Source organism: Zootoca vivipara, chromosome 1 (genome assembly GCF_963506605.1).
Source record: "Zootoca vivipara chromosome 1, rZooViv1.1, whole genome shotgun sequence".
In the NCBI taxonomy this organism is placed as follows: domain Eukaryota; kingdom Metazoa; phylum Chordata; class Lepidosauria; order Squamata; family Lacertidae; genus Zootoca; species Zootoca vivipara.
In genome coordinates this window covers 124,805,037-124,823,480 of record NC_083276.1, presented here as the reverse complement: position 1 = coordinate 124,823,480, position 18,444 = coordinate 124,805,037, and the positions used below count along the sequence as shown (strand labels likewise).

The 18,444-nt window shown below is 42.5% G+C and overlaps 3 protein-coding genes across 7 annotated transcripts in view; 1 reads left to right on the top strand and 2 right to left on the bottom strand.

The window, feature by feature from the left end:
• The window catches only part of STRADB (STE20 related adaptor beta), a 161,622-nt gene that overhangs the window by 136,776 nt on the left and 6,402 nt on the right, over positions 1-18,444 (bottom strand). The gene's annotated exons all lie outside the window — the stretch shown is intronic.
• On the bottom strand, positions 8,355-15,021 carry NDUFB3 (NADH:ubiquinone oxidoreductase subunit B3). 2 transcript variants are annotated; one of them, XM_035137136.2, is made up of 3 exons: positions 14,867-15,021; positions 9,698-9,835; positions 8,355-8,603 (listed from the first exon to the last, which is right to left on the bottom strand). In XM_035137136.2, exons 2-3 carry the CDS (start codon positions 9,829-9,831, stop codon positions 8,447-8,449), a joined length of 291 nt encoding a protein of 96 aa, XP_034993027.1. In that variant the 5' UTR covers positions 9,832-9,835; positions 14,867-15,021; the 3' UTR covers positions 8,355-8,446. The 2 variants fall into 2 exon arrangements, with proteins under 2 accessions (XP_034993027.1, XP_034993037.1); XM_035137146.2 differs by having other exon boundaries at positions 9,698-9,832; positions 14,867-15,012.
• Positions 15,243-18,444, top strand: part of HYCC2 (hyccin PI4KA lipid kinase complex subunit 2) — a 48,908-nt gene continuing 45,706 nt past the window's right edge. For 2 of the 4 annotated variants that reach the window (XM_035137115.2, XM_035137097.2), the window contains exon 1: positions 15,243-15,365. The gene's annotated coding sequence lies outside the window, so the exon portion shown is untranslated. Of the gene's footprint in view, positions 15,366-16,532; positions 16,557-18,444 lie in introns of those variants that run through there. The other 2 variants (XM_060281784.1, XM_060281775.1) reach the window with 2 other exon arrangements.

Sequence of the window (18,444 nt, the reverse complement as noted above, 5' to 3'; positions counted from 1 at the left end):
ACTTGTTACTAGCCACTGTCCTCTGCAATGGATCCATTTTGGATTTCTTTCTATAAATCTAATAATGCAATGGGATGAGATCAAGGAGCCACCTAGTGCAGCACTGTGTTTCTAATGGTGCCTCAGAGAAGCCCACAAGCAGGCTGAATATGCCTCTGAATATCGTGCTTCTACTGTATTTAGAAATTATGGTTTGTAGCTGTTCAGACCATCAGTGAGAGAGGAAGCAGCTGTCAGACGTCATCATTCCTGGATATAGCCTCCTGCCTGCCAGCTATCAACTGCCATCACAGAGAGGAAGCAGCAGCTTTTCCATTGTTCCTTGATCTGCTGAATTTCTTCCTGGGGAATTTTGTAAATAATAACTAATCCCTGAGGTTTCCCCCCCCCCTCCTTCCCAATCCATTTTCCTTTCATGCTGCCTTTCGAGACTGTAAGCATGAGGGTGGGGACTGTTTTATTTCTGATCTTTGTAAGCAGCCCAGGGAGTGTTGTAACTTGAAGAGTGAGGCAAAAATGCTGTTTAGGGGGGGGGAACAAGCCTAGCCCCCATTCATTTTGTGTAATGGCAATTGCCCCATCTTGCACCAGTTTATTTCAAAAGAATGCGTTGTTTTTTTTTATGAAGTACTGTATATTCCTGCATATAAGACTACTTTTTAACCCAGGAAACGGGGGTCGTCTTATACGCCAGGTCGTATTTCTTATACGGCGAGTATATCCCAAACTCTATATTTTAACTGGAAAAGTTGGGGGTCGTCTTATACGCCCAGTCGTTTTATACGCCGGAATATATGGTACTGTACTTCTTTTTCTCAGTCCTAAACTTACTCTCTGTCTGTATTATTATGTGACCCTGCGTTGTAGAATAATAATTATTATTATTATAATTATAATAATTTATTACTTATACCCCGCCCATCTGGCTGAGCCACCCCAGCCACTCTGGGCAGCTTCCAACAGGATATTAAAAACACAATAAAACATCAAACATTAACAACTTCCCTAAACAGGGCTGCCTTCAGATGTTACAATAGATAACTGGCTCATCGTGGTTATACTTCTGTATAAAAATCTGTTACATCAAACACAGTCCTGCTCCACCTTAGGCATATATATCTGGCAGGTATCTGGACATCCTTTGACATGTAAACTTAGGCAGCAACCATTTTAGACGTGTTAAACTGACGTGGGTCCTTTTGGACCCGGGAAAAGGCAGGATGGGGTCAGGGCGAGCTTATATGCTCTCTGCCAAGGCATGGGGGAGGCAGGAATGGAAACCCCACACAAATTGGCTGCCGGCGATACAGCAGAAGTAAAGAAGTTTATTGATGAGCCCATGCAAGTTGCACGCGGGCGCTGTTATGCTCAATGCGTGAAACAAGGGGCAGCAGGCAGGGTGTATCCACGAGAAATGTGAGGCGAAGAAGCAAGTCAGCGGCTGATGTCGAGGAACGACAAACTGCCGTTTATCTTTCTAATTCACTGATATCATTACTTTCTAATGTTTTATGTTTCCATGGTAATGTTTTATTCCCAATAGGATAGGTTTTACCATAGCTGCCAAGTTTTCCCTTTTCTCGCGAGGAAGCCTATTCAGCATAAGGGAAAATCCCTTTAAAAAAGGGATACCTTGGCAGCTATGGTTTTACGCAGAGAAACTAAAATTGTCCAGTCACAAAAAAGTGTTGCCCAGTCACAAAACGAATAAGTTTGAATTCCTCACACTCAAAAACATATTTGTAAGATCCCCTCAACTGATGAAATTTTCAAAAATTAAGTTTCGCCGTTTAAAATGACACACCCTAATTATTACGTTTGTACATTGCACTCGGATTGTGTCTCAGGGCTTTTTCCCAATTCTAACCTAAAGCAAATAAAACAGGATGAACTGAAGCGTACTTAACCTGAAGCGAACTTTCCCATTGAAAGTAATGGAAAGTGGATTAATCCGTTCCAGACGGTCCGCGGAGTACTTAAACTGAAGCGTTCATAAACTGAAGCGAACTTTCCCATTGAAAGTAATGGAAAGTGGATTAATCCGTTCCAGACGGGTCCGCGGAGTACCCAACCTGAAGCGTACTTAACCCAAAGCATGGGTGTAATTGGTTCCGGAAGTCTGTTCATAAACTGAAGCGTTCATAAACTGAAGCGAACTTTCCCATTGAAAGTAGTGGAAAGTGAATTAATCCGTTCCAGGTGGGTCCACGGCGTTTGTAAACCGAAAATTCGTAAACCGAGGTGTTCATAAACCGAGGTTCCACTGTAATTCAGGGAGCAAGAAAACAGCAGTTTACAAAACATAAAAACCGTTACATAAGTTGCCACACAGTGGCTTAAAATTGGCAAAGCAGCAGTCATGATTTACTGCCTCGTGCCTTAAAACTGCCTCCAGGGAAAGTGGTTATCGTAAAAGCTTCCTCACCAATAATGAAACTGCTGGCAAAGGAAAATATGCTTCTGCAAAAAAATGAAAAAATAAGAACTGTGTTGCAAACAGTCCAGCATGCGAGAGCCCCTATCTGAGGTCAAATTTAATATCTGTCCATCCATTTGTTTCCAATTCCCAACGTTCATGCTGCCAGAAAACAGGAAAGCAGGACCAGGAAACCAGAAGCGAGCAAAAGTGGAGAGCCTCTGTTTATGGAGCGAGGTTCTTTTTGCATGAGTAGCATTGTTAGTGAGCTGGAGCAATATCTCTGCGCAGAGAAGCCCATTTCACCATCCTGCAGCTGGCTGGCCAGTGCAAGAGGAGCTGAGCAGCGTGCCAAGTCCTTAAGTGCTACTTCATCATCTCAGTGCTCCCTGCAGTCACTGGAAGCCGGCTTCCCTTTTTGTGAGTGCAGCCAAGAAGAAATTTCCCTTAAAAAAATAATTATGGAAAGAGAGTTATATGAGAGTAGGCCTTCCATAGCAGGTGTTGCCAACCTTTTTGGACATTTCAGATTTTGAGAGGGTGCTGTCAAGAAATAGCTGCTAAGTGGTGTTGTACACAAAATCTGCCCTTATTCCCCTATGGGGGTACACAGGAGCCCTTAGAGAGTCCTTTGTAGGTTCTCCATCAGTAGGAGAAAATGACAGAGGCCAACCAGAGAATACTGAGAAGCAAAGCAGCTAGTAAGCATGATCTTTATTAAACTGTTGCAACGGTGCTCCCCCCACACGCAGGAGAGAGGAGGACCACGAACCATGTGTGTCTGCCTTTATATAGCCATTTTGAAATTCTCTGCCCTGGAGCTCAAGACCACCCCTCCATACATCACAGAAGGGGTGTAGCCCAAGACCACCCCCCAGATACATCATACCTACATCACAGAAAAGGCGGTCTACAACAGAAATTTGAATGTTGTTGTTTTTCCTGTCTGCCAGGTTGTATGATAATACCTTATCTTATTGCCTTTTCTGGCATTCTGGCTATTCCTTTGAGATGGTAATTACTTAATTCCTGAGACAATGGGAAAGTTTTTTCATGTCCTCCCTCCTTGCGGAGAAGCATTTGGTCAGTTTGGGAGTTAAAATGGTTTCAGGACTCTCTTCCTGTGCTGCTTCAGACATGTGGTTTATATATTTATGTACGTATTTGCTTGGTACATTTATGAACATTTATTTTATATATATAAGACCTTAAAATTCTTATTGCAGTGGGGATGTGGAATAACACAAAATGGCTGCCATAGGGAGTGTGGCCTAGCACAAAATTTAGAGAGGCCGCTCACCCTTCATAGCCTTTTGCTTAGGGGAAGTCAGCTATATCCTGTTGGACCTGATTGTGGAGAACATACAATATTGATTTTCCACACAAACTCTGATGCTTTCTAATAGCAGGGAGCCTTCCTCAGTAACCAGGCAAAATATGCTATGTGACCATACCACACAGACCCTAATTTCACAGAATTTGCTTAGAAGTTACCTGTACGCTTTGCACCATGACCTTCTAGTGGGGCTAGAGACTTGTTTCTTAGTTGTTTTTTAACAAAAGGTCAAAAGTCTGAGGCACCTCTCTATGACACCATTGAAAGTGTTGCACAAACTATCAAGCCCATGGTTGCTCCATAGACTGTCATGGCTGTGACACTGGTGGTTTGCTGGGATTCAGCATTACCAGCAACCTAGATTGGCATTTCAAATCATCAGGTATCGTTCCCTGTTCTACTAGTAGAAATGCTCAAAGAAGTGCCTTTTAACGTGTCACAGGGGTTGCAATTTCAACCATCCTGCTCTATCCAGACAAGGCATTCTCCAGGCTCTACATTTTCAGGTTGAGAGTGATTGGGGTTTATAAATGTTGCATTGCTCTTAATCTTAATACCAATTATTTTGTTGAAAACAACGTCTGCTGAAGGACAATCATGAGAGGGATCAAACGGGGTGGCCTTTGAGATAGGGGTCTAAGTAGTCTAATAGAAAGCACAAATGATGTTTCACAGAATATCCATGCTCAATTGTTAATGCCTCCTTTGCAAGCGTACAAATAATGCACCACATTGTTCAGATGCAGTTGTCTCAGCCCATAGTATACTTACTGAGGAATAAACCTCATTGAACTAAATGGGTATATTTCCAGGGCATATACTCAATGAGGAATGTTTGAACATTCCTATTGAACAAATGCGTAACAGAGAAACTATTGGTTCATTATAGAAACTTAAATCGCCATCTGCTGGCTTCACTATGTCAGGTGCTCCAGGGCATTGTGGGAAATCTAATATGGTGGGGGTGTTACCTGTGGGGTAGATGGGTGGTTGGGGGTCGGCTTGCTAAGCCCCCCCCCATCCAGCTGTACTGATTGTCTGCTTCTGGGGTCAGTTCTAAATGCTGGCCTTAATCGTTAAGGCTACTCTGAAAACGATTGAAAAGGTACAAATAAAACGAAATGGTCTGGGACCACGTTATCTTAAGAATATTTCAAAATATATAAAAACACACCATTGTCCTGAGTTGGCTACATCACTGGCCAGAGATAAGATTAAAATAACCTATGTAATGTAAGCAGAGTGTGTATCTTACCAGCCTTCTGCTTAGATCAGCCAGCCAGTTCTGACTGACGTCCACTCTATTTTTAGACCCTTGTGTCTGGCACAAGCTCTCATGTTGTTGTGCTCCGTTGCCAACATGTGAGATCTCTAGATCCCTGTAGCTATCGGTGTTTGTGAACCCTGATCTGTACAGTGATCACGTTCCTGCTTGTGTGACAGCTGTTTTCATTTGCAGGGCAGTTGCTGCTTATAGGCTAACAGGCAGCTAAATTTCTTCAAGAATCGATAGTTCAAAATAAAGCAACATTTTAAAAAACCAGCCTTAAACTTAAAATCTGCAATAGAGCATTGTATGCATGCTGGGAGGGACGCCAGCATTTTTGTAAGGTTGCGAGCTGTTTAATATGCCTCGTTTCATATGCTTTTCAGCCTTTGCTTAACTATGCGTGCTTCTTAGAGGAAGTGCTCTGAATATGAATAGCATTAATGCAGTATATTGCAAGTAATGGAAGTGTTTAAATGTACGCTATCTCAGAATCCTTTCCAAAAAGGTATACGGCAGGTCACATTTTCTCCAAACAGCAGATGTTGGGACTGAGGATGCATTAATAGAGGAGAGGGCCTATTATAAGAAAGTAGCAGCTGATTGGAATGGGTTTGCAAGGCGAGGTAAAGTTTCACAATAGAAGTACAGCTGAAAGTATGGTGTAGTCTGTAGTGGTTACAAAGTTGGTTTAGGACAGGCATCCCCAAACTGCGGCCCTCCAGATGTTTTGGCATACAACTCCCATGATCCCTAGCTAACAGGACCAGTGGTCGGGGAAGATGGGAACTGTAGTCCAAAACATCTGGAGGGCCGAAGTTTGGGGGTGCCTGGTTTAGGACTTGAAAGACCTGGATTCAAATATTCAGTCAACCATTAAGCCTACTGTGTGTTACTGGGCCAGATACATTCCATCAGCCTAAGCAACTTCACAGGGTGGTTGTGATGAAAAAAAGGGAGGGAAGAACATTTTGTACACCACCTTGGAGGCAATGTATAAACGGAATAATAAAATAAAACGACAAGTTATCTTTCCTGGTTTTGATTTTAGAGAAACTTACATTCAAATCACAGGGTGGCTTTGAAGGTTACTTGTGTTGCCTTGGGCATGTCTGCATTTCTCTGCTGGATCTCAAAAGGGCTGTTATGAATTGATGGTAAAGATGAGGCAGTATTGTCCTTACCCATCCTTAGCAAGTTGGATGGCAGCACAGAACATTAACTGTTACCTGAGTGCAACAGTGAAGGCAAAGGTTGCCATCATGGCTAGTAGCTACTGATCATCGATTCATCTGTCCAATCCTGTTAGAGAGGATTGATAACAAATTTCAGCTTGACAACTTGCTGTGTGACAAAGTACTTTCTGTTGCCTCATGAATCTTCCAGCATTCAACTTCACTGGACATCTCTCGAGTCGTCTGACTCAGACATCTTTGGAGTGTTGGTTCAGCTGCTCACACACTCCCAAGTCTTTGGAGTCCCAATCAAAATATGCATATAGATGCCAAAGTAATTATGTGCATTTTGGCAAAGAAATCATTTTTAAGCTAACTGCGCAGGAGTGGCTATTATTTGGATCTCCCCCCCCCTCCAAACGTTGACTAAGAAAAGGAGGTGTACTTCCTGTCTCACTTATATTTTCTCTCTCTACAAAGCTAAATTTATAATTCTGCCTCTAAAGAATTTGACATCTTGGATTATAGGCCTGCTGTGACAGTTTAGCATAGGGAATCGTTGCCATGGTTAACACTACAAAATGAGAAAGATAACCTTTAACTGAAACAGCCGCAGGTAAGCTGCCCTGTGCACCTGTAAGCTACTTCTACTTCCCAAGTGTGTGTTCCAAATATTTCAGATTTTGCAACGTATCTTCACAAGACAGGCAAGGCATTATAAGCCCACTCTATATCTAGGTTTACCAAAATTTTAACTGCCTCATGCTTTTGAAAATCTGGTGACCAGATGGCTAGTGAGGAACAGTTGATATGTTCTGGAGCTTAAAAGCTAAGAAACCCTGCAACAGGAGTGTGAAAAGTGGAAATTTGTGCTCTACAACAAAGAGAAAACAGTTGAACATTCTTAAAGACAAAGGTGTTAGGATTCTTTGCAAGGCATACAACACTGGAGGGAGACAACGCAAATTATATACATATGTATCTATTAGGGTGGGTCATAAAAAAACTTTTTTGGGAAAATGTTTCCTCCCTTGATCTTATATCAGGTGTGAGGTATAAACATAGTCAAATTTCAAATTTGGGACAAATCGGTCATTATTTAGACCCTGCTCCTACAGATTGAAATTTTGCCTCACTACGAGTGAGTGATGAAAACATAGGAATTTGACTCATTTATTCTCAGTATGTTAAATTGTGAACTAATAAACATAATTTTTAGATTTTATGTAGAGCAATAATAGTTGCATACTATTATTTTCTGCAATATTTATTTATTTAAGATAAAGCATGTTGATAATTTACATGAAAAACCAATGGTTTTGAACAAATTATATGGAACAATTAAGCAAACGGTGTACTATACAAGTAAACATAAACATTAAACAATAAAACACCACTCATATTATGTGTTGCATCAAAACATCACATTATACTTAATTACTTAGGTATAAATTGTACTAAATGCTTACATTTTGTGTAATTAATAAAATTTAACATAGGAGCATATTTCAATTGTTTCATTGCCTGATGGAAATTATGACCCACCCTAATATCTATATCTATCTCTATTTAGGCTTTTATAAAAGTCCTTACTCAAGGCAGCATTCCGTTCAGCTGTTGTAGTGTAAGCTCATCTTTGGCCGTACAGCAATAGCAAAACACAAGCCCAGATGCTGCCTGGAACATACACCCATGTGTTGTTGTTTTTAAAGAAAGCCAGGACAGAGTAGTGGTTAATGGTGGGAGATCTGGTTTCAAACCCCTACTCTGGCTCCAAAGCTCCCTGGGTTCTTTTGAGCTAGTCACCTTCCCTCAATCCAATCCACTTCACAAGGCGGTTGTAAAGATAAAGGAAGTAAGGAGGTGTGGGATAGAAATGCATATAACAGCTACGGCAGCCATCTGGAGTATGCTCATAGGCAAGGGCTTCCTGGTGGCAGCACACAAAGGAGTCCTCAAGTCTAAAAGTTGGTCTTTTAGTTCTTTCTCCTGGCCTCGGGGCCAGTCAAATGGAAGAGAATGCAATTAGGACAAAAATAAACCAATGGAAGATATATCTTGCTTTGCCATAGCAATCCAATAAGGCATAGTAATCAGCGGGTGATGCGTTTTAACCTCTTCCTTCCCCATGGAAGGTGAGAAAAAGACAGCACACTGCCCTTCTTTTCAAAGAAGTTTAATACACATCTTTTCATGCAAAGTCAGATCACAGCAATCGATTCGTAGCTTGGAAGAGAGAAAACAAATGATCCTCAGTGCTGGCCCTTATCCTTCTTTGGAGGGAAAAAGGTATACTCAACCGCAAGAGCTACCACAAAAGCTGCAAATCCCCATTTGAATCCTTTGCCGAGAACATCCATGATAGTGACAGGTTTTGCAAAGGTGCCCATATACCTCCAGGCTTCGTTGCTAGAGGCAAGACAAAAACAGCAAAGATGAATGAGAAGTAAAGTTGTACAACTGCCTATGTTGGCCTACAAATTTAATGACGTATCCTGAAGCAATATTACAGTGAAAATGGTTGTGGTTTTTCAGGCTTGTATCCTTACAGCAGTTAACCTAAGGAGATTAATAGAAGGAAAGCTTCTTGTCGTCTTCTCCCCTCTGCAACACCCACAAAGTATCTCTGAATGGTACCACCCCCTTGAATAATGTGGGATGGAGTGTGGGGCGGGGGGTGCCCAAAACACCATGGATCTTAAAATAGCAAATAAAGTCCATGGAAGCAAAGTTTCCCATCTCTCCTTCCCACTCTTAAGTTAGACTTTTCTATGAGCTCTGTCGCTTTTAATTATCGATTTTGCTTACAGGTCATGTTTACTGCTTGTGGTCTCTAATAAGAATCCATTCAGCTATAATTCACAAGCAACCATATAATTTTCCTTGTCGGTCTACTGCAATCATTGAGCTTCTGATGCCACTTTAGAATGATACATTCTTTGAAAGAACAGCTCTTCAACATGCTTTAATGCTACCCTGGGAACACTTTCTAGGCTAGTGTTTCTCAAACTTGGGTCTCCAGCTGTTATTGGACTACAACTCCCATCATCCTGACCACAGCTAGGGGGGGTGATAACTGTAGTCCAACAACAGCTGGGCACCCACATTTGAGAAACACCGCCAAGAATGCCCAATCCCTTTCCTAGATATTACAGCACCCTGCCTTGCAAAACTCTTATGTGGTTCACTTGTACTACCTGTATAAACTTCCTTACTGTACAAAGGAAAAAATTGCATTCTTTCCTCTGCCCTCTTTTGCCTCTGATCTCCCTCATCACTAGCATATGGCCCTTGGAAGGGAAAGTGGCCCCTGGGCTGAAGACAGTTCTCCACACCAATCCTCAGTATTTCAGAGGATTGTGTTCCTGATCTGACATTTAAAAAACCTGAACCTATTTAGAGGGTTTTGGATCTTTTCTTGTAAAAGGAGGATATTGTCTGCTATACAATAAGTCTGTGGCTGACGAAAGCAAGTGAAAGTCCATATTGTTGCCAGCTCTTACCGAAGCCATGGATCCTTCAGACCACGCCGAGCCAACCTTTCTTGGATATCCTGTAGGGGAGTCCCCTCTACCTTCCAAACTTTGGGATCAGGGTATTCCACTTTGACTGGGCCATGTTCATGACCATGCCCCATGCTTCTGGAGAAAGATTTAAAAGAAAAGAAAAGCAGCTCTTACAAGATACATTGTACAAGGTTATTTATCAAACTGCATCCAGACTTCTCTTTATAAAATACTGTACAGTAATAGAAAATTGACCACCCACCACACAATGGCCACATAAGAAATGTGTCAAGTATTCGTTAGCAAACTGCAGTTATTCATAATAGCAATTCATAATACTCTAATTGGCTAAGGCCCTTTAAGAACTGGGTGCAACATCTCCACCCAGCACTTGAGTAGAACATTTAAGTAGTGCTGTATTTGCACAAGCACGACTTAGCATCTGACACCCTCTAGCATTTGCTGTGGGATGGATGGGAAGAACGGTTTTGTTCCCCCATCCTTCTCTTTTGCAAACCAAGTTGGAAAAACTGTCTCCTGAAATTACATATAAACAGTGTGTGTGCAGTGACTGTCAAAACTAGTTGTTTGAATGCTCCAGCAGTACAGTATTGCCAAGGTCATGCAGAAGTACTATGAAAAAACTGCATGGAAGTGGGAGTAGAGGGATTGGCCATGCTCATCATGAGGTTATGTCAAAGGTACAATTCAGTATTTACATGACACTCAATACAACTATATTTCGCACAACACTTCACATAGCAAGAACTTAATTCACAAAAGGCTCATTGACTGTTATGGAAATGATTCCCCTGCAATGGAAGTGTTTCCCTGAGGCAAGAGACATATGGATTAAATGCAACTTTTAAAAACTGCACCTACTTTAAGTGACAGTAGGTTGGAAAGGCCCTAGACCAGTGGTTCCCAATTAGCTAATTACTGACGACTCCCTATTTTTCAAAATTTATGGACCTTCTCCTTTTGAAAATCTTGATAACTCTATGGCATGGGCGTGGCCAAGGGGGGAGGATGGATTGCAGGGAACTCACTTTTCCATGCAAATAAAACTTTCTTCTTTTTAAAATAACAACCCAGTAAGGCACCCTCGGCCAGTAAAGTGAGATGAGCGCTGCAACCCCAGAGTCATCCACGACTAGACCTAATGGTCAGGGGTCCCTTTACCTTTACCTTTTAAGAAATATGAAATAAAGTAAAGAAACTGTACAAAAATGCATCTTTAACCATTATCTCCAGTCAAATGAGGAAATTCCCCATTTTTAAGAGACAAATTGTGTTTAGCAGTTCAAAGCTGCAATAAACTGCATTTTAATAAGCTTTATTAATTACAATTCCTTCTAAAATTAGTTTTTAAATGGCTTGCATTCCAAGAATGGCTGTACAAGATCATGGAGCTTCTATTGCTTGCGAACAAGATGTACTGACTTGCATTAGTCATACTCCAGATCTGTACATAAGACATAATCATCATTCTGCTCTTGAAAGTACTCATTTGACTCAGCACTTAGATAAGCACATAGAAAAGACTTTGCAAGACTGAGACCCAGAACGAAAGGGAATGAATGAATGAACTGGCATCTTCCCATTCTTTCGACAGATTAGAAAAAAAAAATCTTTAATGGGTACTTCAATATATTTTAGATGACCATTTATATTCTCAAGACATGATGTTCCCTGACGAGGCTTTTAGTCCTTGAATAAATTATTTAAGACAAGAACGAAGGATGACATTTTAGCTTTTGGTATATGAGTAGCAACTAATATTCCCTGTTGTTGTTTTCGAATCTGCTGCCCCTCCACCTGCCTAATGCTAATAATGCACTTGCATCTGACTGGTCAAATAGCGTCAGTGTACTGGAAGAAGCAAAGATCACCAGTGTTGAAGCAATGATTCTTCAACATCAACTTCATTGGACTGGTCATGTTGTACGGATGCCTGACTATCATCTTCCAAAGCAACTACTCTCTTCCGAACTTAAAAATGGAAAGCGTAATGCTGGTGGTCAACAAAAGAGGTTTAAAGACTCTCCCAAGGCAAATCCCAGTAGTGATGTATGGAAGTGAGAGCTGGACCATAAAGAAGGCTGATCGCCGAAGAATTGATGCTTTTGAATTATGGTGCTGGAGGAGACTCTTGAGAGTCCCATGGACTGCTAGAAGATCAAACCTATCCATTCTTAAGGAAATCAGCCCTGAGTGCTCCCTGGAAGGACAGATCGTGAAGCTGAGGCTCCAATACTTTGGCCACCTCATGAGAAGAGAAGAATCCTTGGAAAAGACCCTGATGTTGGGAAAGATTGAGGGCACTAGGAGAAGGGGACGACAGAGGACAAGATGGTTGGACAGTGTTCTCGAAGCTATGAACATGAGTTTGACCAAACTACAGGAGGCAGTGCAAGACAGGAGTGCCTGGCGTGCTATGGTCCATGGGGTCACGAAGAGTCGGACACGACTAAACGACTAAACAACAACAACAAGGCAAATCTTTAAAAATGTAGTGTAAACACAGGCAACTGGTAAACACTGGCCTGCGAGTGCTCCAGTTGGAGAACAGCCTTTACCAAAGGTGTCATGGACTTTGAAGACGCTCGAACTTGGGACGCAAGGGAGAAACGTGCTAAGAGGAAGGCACGCTTGGCAAATCCACACCGTGATCAACTCCCATTCAGGACCCAATGTCCCCACTGTGGAAGGATGTGTGGGTCCAGAATTGGCCTCCCAGTCACTTACGGACTCATTGTTAAAACCGTGTTTATGGAAGACAATCTTACTCGGCTACAAGTGGTCGCCAAAGAAGAAGTGGTTTTGAAAGCCTTATTATAGGCCTGCAATCCTGTAATACTTACTTGGAAGTAAGCGCCACTGAAAACATCAAGATTTACTTCTGAGTAGATGCATATAGGATTACATGGCTGAACAACGAAAGATGTTTTCATTATCATCAAGTGTGAAACTTATGCCAATTACAAAGAGCAAGTGATTTAATGTGATATCTCAACAACAGACAAGTTTTTTTAAAAAAAGAAATGTAATGAATTATTATAAAATGTCAAAATAATATAAAATGATTAAAATATCAGTTATTTTCTTTGGCTTTTATCCCCATACACTAGGTGCGGTAACATTTAAAAAAAGGACGAAAAGAAAACCGGAAGAAAGCAAACAGCAACTATTTCTTTTTTAAAATTCAGTTTTTAAATGCAGTTGTACTATGTAGGCAGTAGCCAGTACATGAGGGACATATCCCTCCCTCCCAGTGTTTTACTTTTCCATGGAAAAATTTGTTTCATAAGTTAATTAGGAACAATTAGTGCATACCAAGTCCAAATAGCATTTTAGGCAAGGATTTCAAAGCGAGGTGGCAGCAGGAGCAGCTTAGATATGCTACTTTGTTTGCCCAGACTGCTGCAGAGCTAAGGGCCAAGCAGCATCCAGTCTTTCCTTTGCTAGCAAAGGACACCATAAGGATATTGAAGAAGTTACGAACCCATGCTGCAGCAATCTTGGAATATTTTACAACCCTTGACTGCACTCAACCTAGGTGGTCTGCTGACATTATCAAACTACTAAACTAACCAGCACAGCAACCCTAATTTCAACATTAAAGAATTCCTTCACCTGTAAATAAAACTAAAGTCTGGTATACAGCAGCCACAAATATAGCTACTTGTATGATGGCTGGAGGAGAATATTGCTTGTCACAGGAAACCAAACATAAATAATGTGCAAGCAGATGGGCTAGGGTCTTTTGTGAACTTATTTGCCAGGCTGGCATACTGGTAGACTTTCTGATCAGTAGAGACTATGATGTAAATAAGGATTGAAGGACTCAGAACATCACAGAATATACATTTTTCAAAGTCTTTCTAGATAGATATATCAGCTACACAGTTACGCCTTTTTTGTTGCAAGGGATCCAGACTTGCTTAACCGAGCTGGTATTTATGAGGTTTGTATCATACAGTTTCAAAACAATGCATTTCAATTCATCTCAAAGCATTATGTGTCTGTCCCCCCCCAAAAAAAACAGCAGCAAAAAATCTAAATTTCTACAATATAATAACTACATCAGTAGCAGTCCCAATGTGTACAAAACAGTTGAGCTACTGATATGAGTATTTGTGATATGATGAGCAATGCAATTCCCCATCTTCACAATTTTGTGATTCATAAACGACCAACAGCAGGATTGTCCACTGTCGGTGACCTGCATGTTCTTATTTTGCTTCCCGCAGACAGCTCTACCTTGTGTGTCTGTGTATACATTAGCTTCAGCTGAGCAGCCACTGTGGTGATTCTCCCTGACAGCACTACCAGAAACGCTATTTGTTCTCCTGCACAGGTGCATATAACTCGACAGGTGTGGGGTTTTCTTTCTCTCTCCCAACAACACATCGTTATGTATCCTAAGAATGCCATGTCCTTCCACCAGGGTTACCCCACAGCTGAATCACTGAGCCTCTTGGGCTTGCTGAACAGAAGGTTGACAGTTCGAATCCCCATGACAGGGTGAGCTCCCGTTGCTCTGTCCCAGCTCCTGCCAACCTAGCAGTTCGAAAGCATGCCAATGCAAGTAGATAAATAGGTACCGCTGTGGCGGGAAGGTAAACAGTGTTTCTGTGTGCTCTGGTTTCTGTCACGATGTTCCATTGTGCCAGAAGCAGTTTAGTCATGCTGGCCATCTGGAAAGCTGTCTGTGGACAAACACCGGCTCCCTCAGCCTGAAAAGCGAGATGAGCGCAGCAACCCCATAGTCGCCTTTCACTGGACTTAGCCGTCCAGGGGCCCTTTACCTTATCCTAATAATAATAATTTATTTATACCCCGCCCATCTGGCTGGGTTTCCCCAACAACCCTGCAAGGTAGATCTGCTTAATCGACCGACCGTTACTAAAGGGATTCAACGGACTACCAAGATGCCTTTGATTTCAAGATGCATCAACTACCGTGATGTATTGAGTAGCCCCGTTCAGAACAGACCGAACTACAGCCAACCACCACCTCGAAAGCCTTGCGTCTTTTATCGGTGACCCTAATGATTAGGGCAAGGAACAAGGCTTCCCAGTCTCGGAAGGGAACATAAAAGGGGAGCCGTAGGGGGGGGCAAACAAACGTTAAAAGCAGGAGGAACCTGTAACTATCCCATACCTGGAGGTTCGGTGACCCTTTCAGCAGGACTTCAGGGAGCCTAACCGGAAACGGAAGCCAGTCCTCTCTTGCCAAGCTCGTCAGGAAAACCTAACCGAGCTAAAGAGGTTCCGCATAAGGAAAGAAGGCGAGGCGGCTTTTTCCGGGTTCGGAAGCTCCGCCCCTTTTCCTTCAGGCTGTGAGAGGCGCCGCGCTTCCCCATTGGCTGTAAGGTCTTCCCCCCTGCCCTCTCCGCGTGCCCGTCGGAGGGAAGCCAATGAATGCTGCGCTTGCTGGGGGCGGGCCAATGGGCGGGCGCCTTGTTACGTTGCAGGAGAGGCTGACAAGGACTGGAGGAGGAGTGAGCGCGGGGAGGTCGGAGGTGGAGGGAGGGGGAAGCTGTGGAGAAGGAGAAAGCGAGGCATTAGCAACAGCGCCAGCAGTAATGGTGGTGGTGGCGGCGGCGGCGGCGGCTGAGGCGGCGAGAGGCTGCTGTGGTTAACGCCGGTCCTTCCCGCAGGTGGGTAGGCGAGCCTCTCCCTCTTTCCCGCTTCTCGTCCCCCGCTTTCGGTGTGAGGGAGGATGGTGGGAAAGGGCTGGACGGGGGGCTTCGGAAGCGGCTGTGGCGCCGCTTTTGGCTGTGACAGCTTCCTACCCTCGCTGCCCCTTCCTCCTCCTGCGCCTCTTTGCATGCAGGTGTTTCTTCGGCCTCCTTTCGGCGCTCTGGCTCTGAGCCTCCTCTGAGCACAGCCACAGTATAAACAGGTAGCAGCAGCAGCAGCAGCCCTTTCCTTATCCTTGGCAAAGTGGAGCCTCTCTGACGTGACCATTTCTCTCTCTCTCTCTCTCTCTCTCTCCCCCCCCCCAATCTCTTCTCTTTGCCCTCCTCCCTCTTCTTCCAAGACCGGGTTCCTTTCCTCCCAAAGCAAAGCTTTATTTCACTCCTCCACTCGCTTTTTGGCTAAGCTCCCCTTCTCCAAAATCTCACAGCTGTTACCGGGGCGGTTTTCATTCCAGGACAAAAAAAACAACAACACAAAACATCGCCTCACAGTGCATTTTGCTTACAAGACATTTGATGATGTCCTGGCTTCAAGCTTGCACTTACTGGTGTTTTATTTTTATTTCTCCCCCAAGGTGCTTGAGGCCTCTCATTGCACCCTCGAGGTTTACTCCTTCCTTGAAGGATTGGCAGCATGCTTTGCCCACCTTCAGAATAAAGAGAGGAGACCCCTTTTCTAGTCGGCAATACATCTTTTGGTTTGTGCTGTGTTGTTCTCCGAGATGTCGAAGCGATTCTTTTCTAAGCAAAGTCCCTCACTGCACTGCCCCCCCCATTTCTCAATTGGTGCTTGGGAACCCTCCTCTTAACACATTAACTCATGATATAGTGTGGGAAATGTGACTGGGCAAATTTAGTAGGGACACATTTATATCTGCAGGTTATGCAACCTCTCGACTACATTGCACATGCAGACATCCACCTACAGAGCTTGTATAGTGGACGTACATTGGCACATATTGTGTTAATATAAACATGTAGGCTTTTGAAGTAGAGTGAGAAAAGCTGCCATATTAGCATCTGTACATTCAACTTTGAATACAGTTTCCTTAAGATAATAGATTGGGTTGGTGGGTTTGCTGATAGTGAACTGGTTCCCCCTCCCCCAGGAAGAGCAGAAGACCAGCGTTTTAAAATCTACAGTGGGAGGTAAGTGCAAGTTCAGTATTTCCTTAGACAAGGATATTAATTCTATTGATTTATAGCTTTGTTCCCTCAAGTAATTGCTTTTAGGGACTTTGTAGGTATTCAAAGGGATGAGTAAGATCTATGTTAAGGTGTCTCCTGGAGATGATTCTTACTTGTCAGTCAGTGCCATTATGCAGGCTGGCTGGCTAATGCACCTGAACTGTGTAGTCTGTTCCATCTCTCCTGTGTTGAAAGGGCTGAGTATGCAGCTGTTTCATGGTTCAAAATAAAACTGTACAGTAATTCTACTAAGTTTTGCTTATTTTCTTGCATCTAGAAGCAGAATAGGATAACTTATAATAGTTATAAGAGAGAGATAATTTTTAGCATGTTTGTGTTAGACATTTAAAATGCCTTAGAGTAAGCTTCCATTAACTATTAATCTGTTATCTTAGAACATTTGTTAACTTCTGTTATGAGATAATTAAAGACTGGAGAAAAGAGCTTGTGAAAGAACAAGCTTCACATCTAAACAAGTACCGTAGTAGTCATTGTGGTGCCCTTCAGATGTTGTAGACTACAACTCCCATTATTCCTCAACATTGTCTATGTTGGCTGGGTCTTATGGGACTTGTCATTCAAAACATCTGGAGGGCACTAAATTGGCCACCCCAGATATAAAACATTTGGACTACTGTTTTGTGTCCTTATTTGGTTTCATAGTTTATATCTTCTTCAAGAGAAGGTCTGATAGATGGATAGCCCCTCCAGTTCCTGGGATGCAGTGACAAACTAGGTGGGAGTAAAGTTGTCTTTACAGGCTTGGCTTTACATAAGATGTAAATCGGATTAGAATATTGTACCATATCTTTAGGCAAATATGCTTACTGGTTTATGATGTCCATTCTATGTTAACTGTTCATGTTAACTGTATATATTGCTTCCTGATGTTTAAGTATGCTCAGCCATATAATGTTACTTTTTAGGGATCCATAACACTTTTCACTGGGCACACAATTTGCCTGCTGTAGCAGAATAGGCTAATATGTTGGGGGTGGGGCTGATGTTTACATTGGTCTTAACTAGATGTGTAGACTGCTCAAGATGCATAAGCTGTGACTTGCCTCTGGAGCCTTGTGGGGCTGAGCAAAACTATATTGTTAGCAATAGCATGCCTAGGGGATGGGGAAAGTCGTTTTCTTTGTACAGGAAAATTAGTTGTAATTTTGGTTTATCCCACTGATTTTTGTTTCAGTGGGTGGAGGTGGGGGGGATAGAGGATATTTAAGAACATAGTCATTGGTATTTTGACCTTCGGGCTTTTTACTGTATCCAAAGACATTCATGGGTTTCTAGACAGCCCAACACACCCAAAAGGCTATCATAGGCACATTACATAAGGTATTTGTGGTGCTCTTCAAAAGTGTTATGCAGAATGAGCAAAATTGTTCAAGCAACATAAAACAAGGGAGAATTCTGACAGTTGTTACCCACACACCTCATGTGCATAGTAAATGCACTCCTTTGGGGGTTTATATAGGTCTACACATGCTATTACTTTCTTCTAATTTTTTTCTCTGATAACAATAGCAAAATGTGAAGATTATGCATAAATCTTCTTTCTCAAAACTTTTGTAAAAGTCTGTAAATGCAGCAGCTGTAAAACACAGCAGCAGCTAGACACATACAGCTCCTAAATAATAACTAATAAATGCAATTATTATTTTTTCATAAAAGTGACCCAAAGCAACATAAATAGCAATTGTGAATTAATGCAGTGTTTCCCAACCTTGTGCCTCCAGATGTTTTGGGACTGCAACTCCCATCATCCCTAGCTAGCAAGACCAGTGGTCAGGAATGATGGGAATTGTAGTCCGAAAACAGCTGGAGGCACAAGGTTGGGAAACAC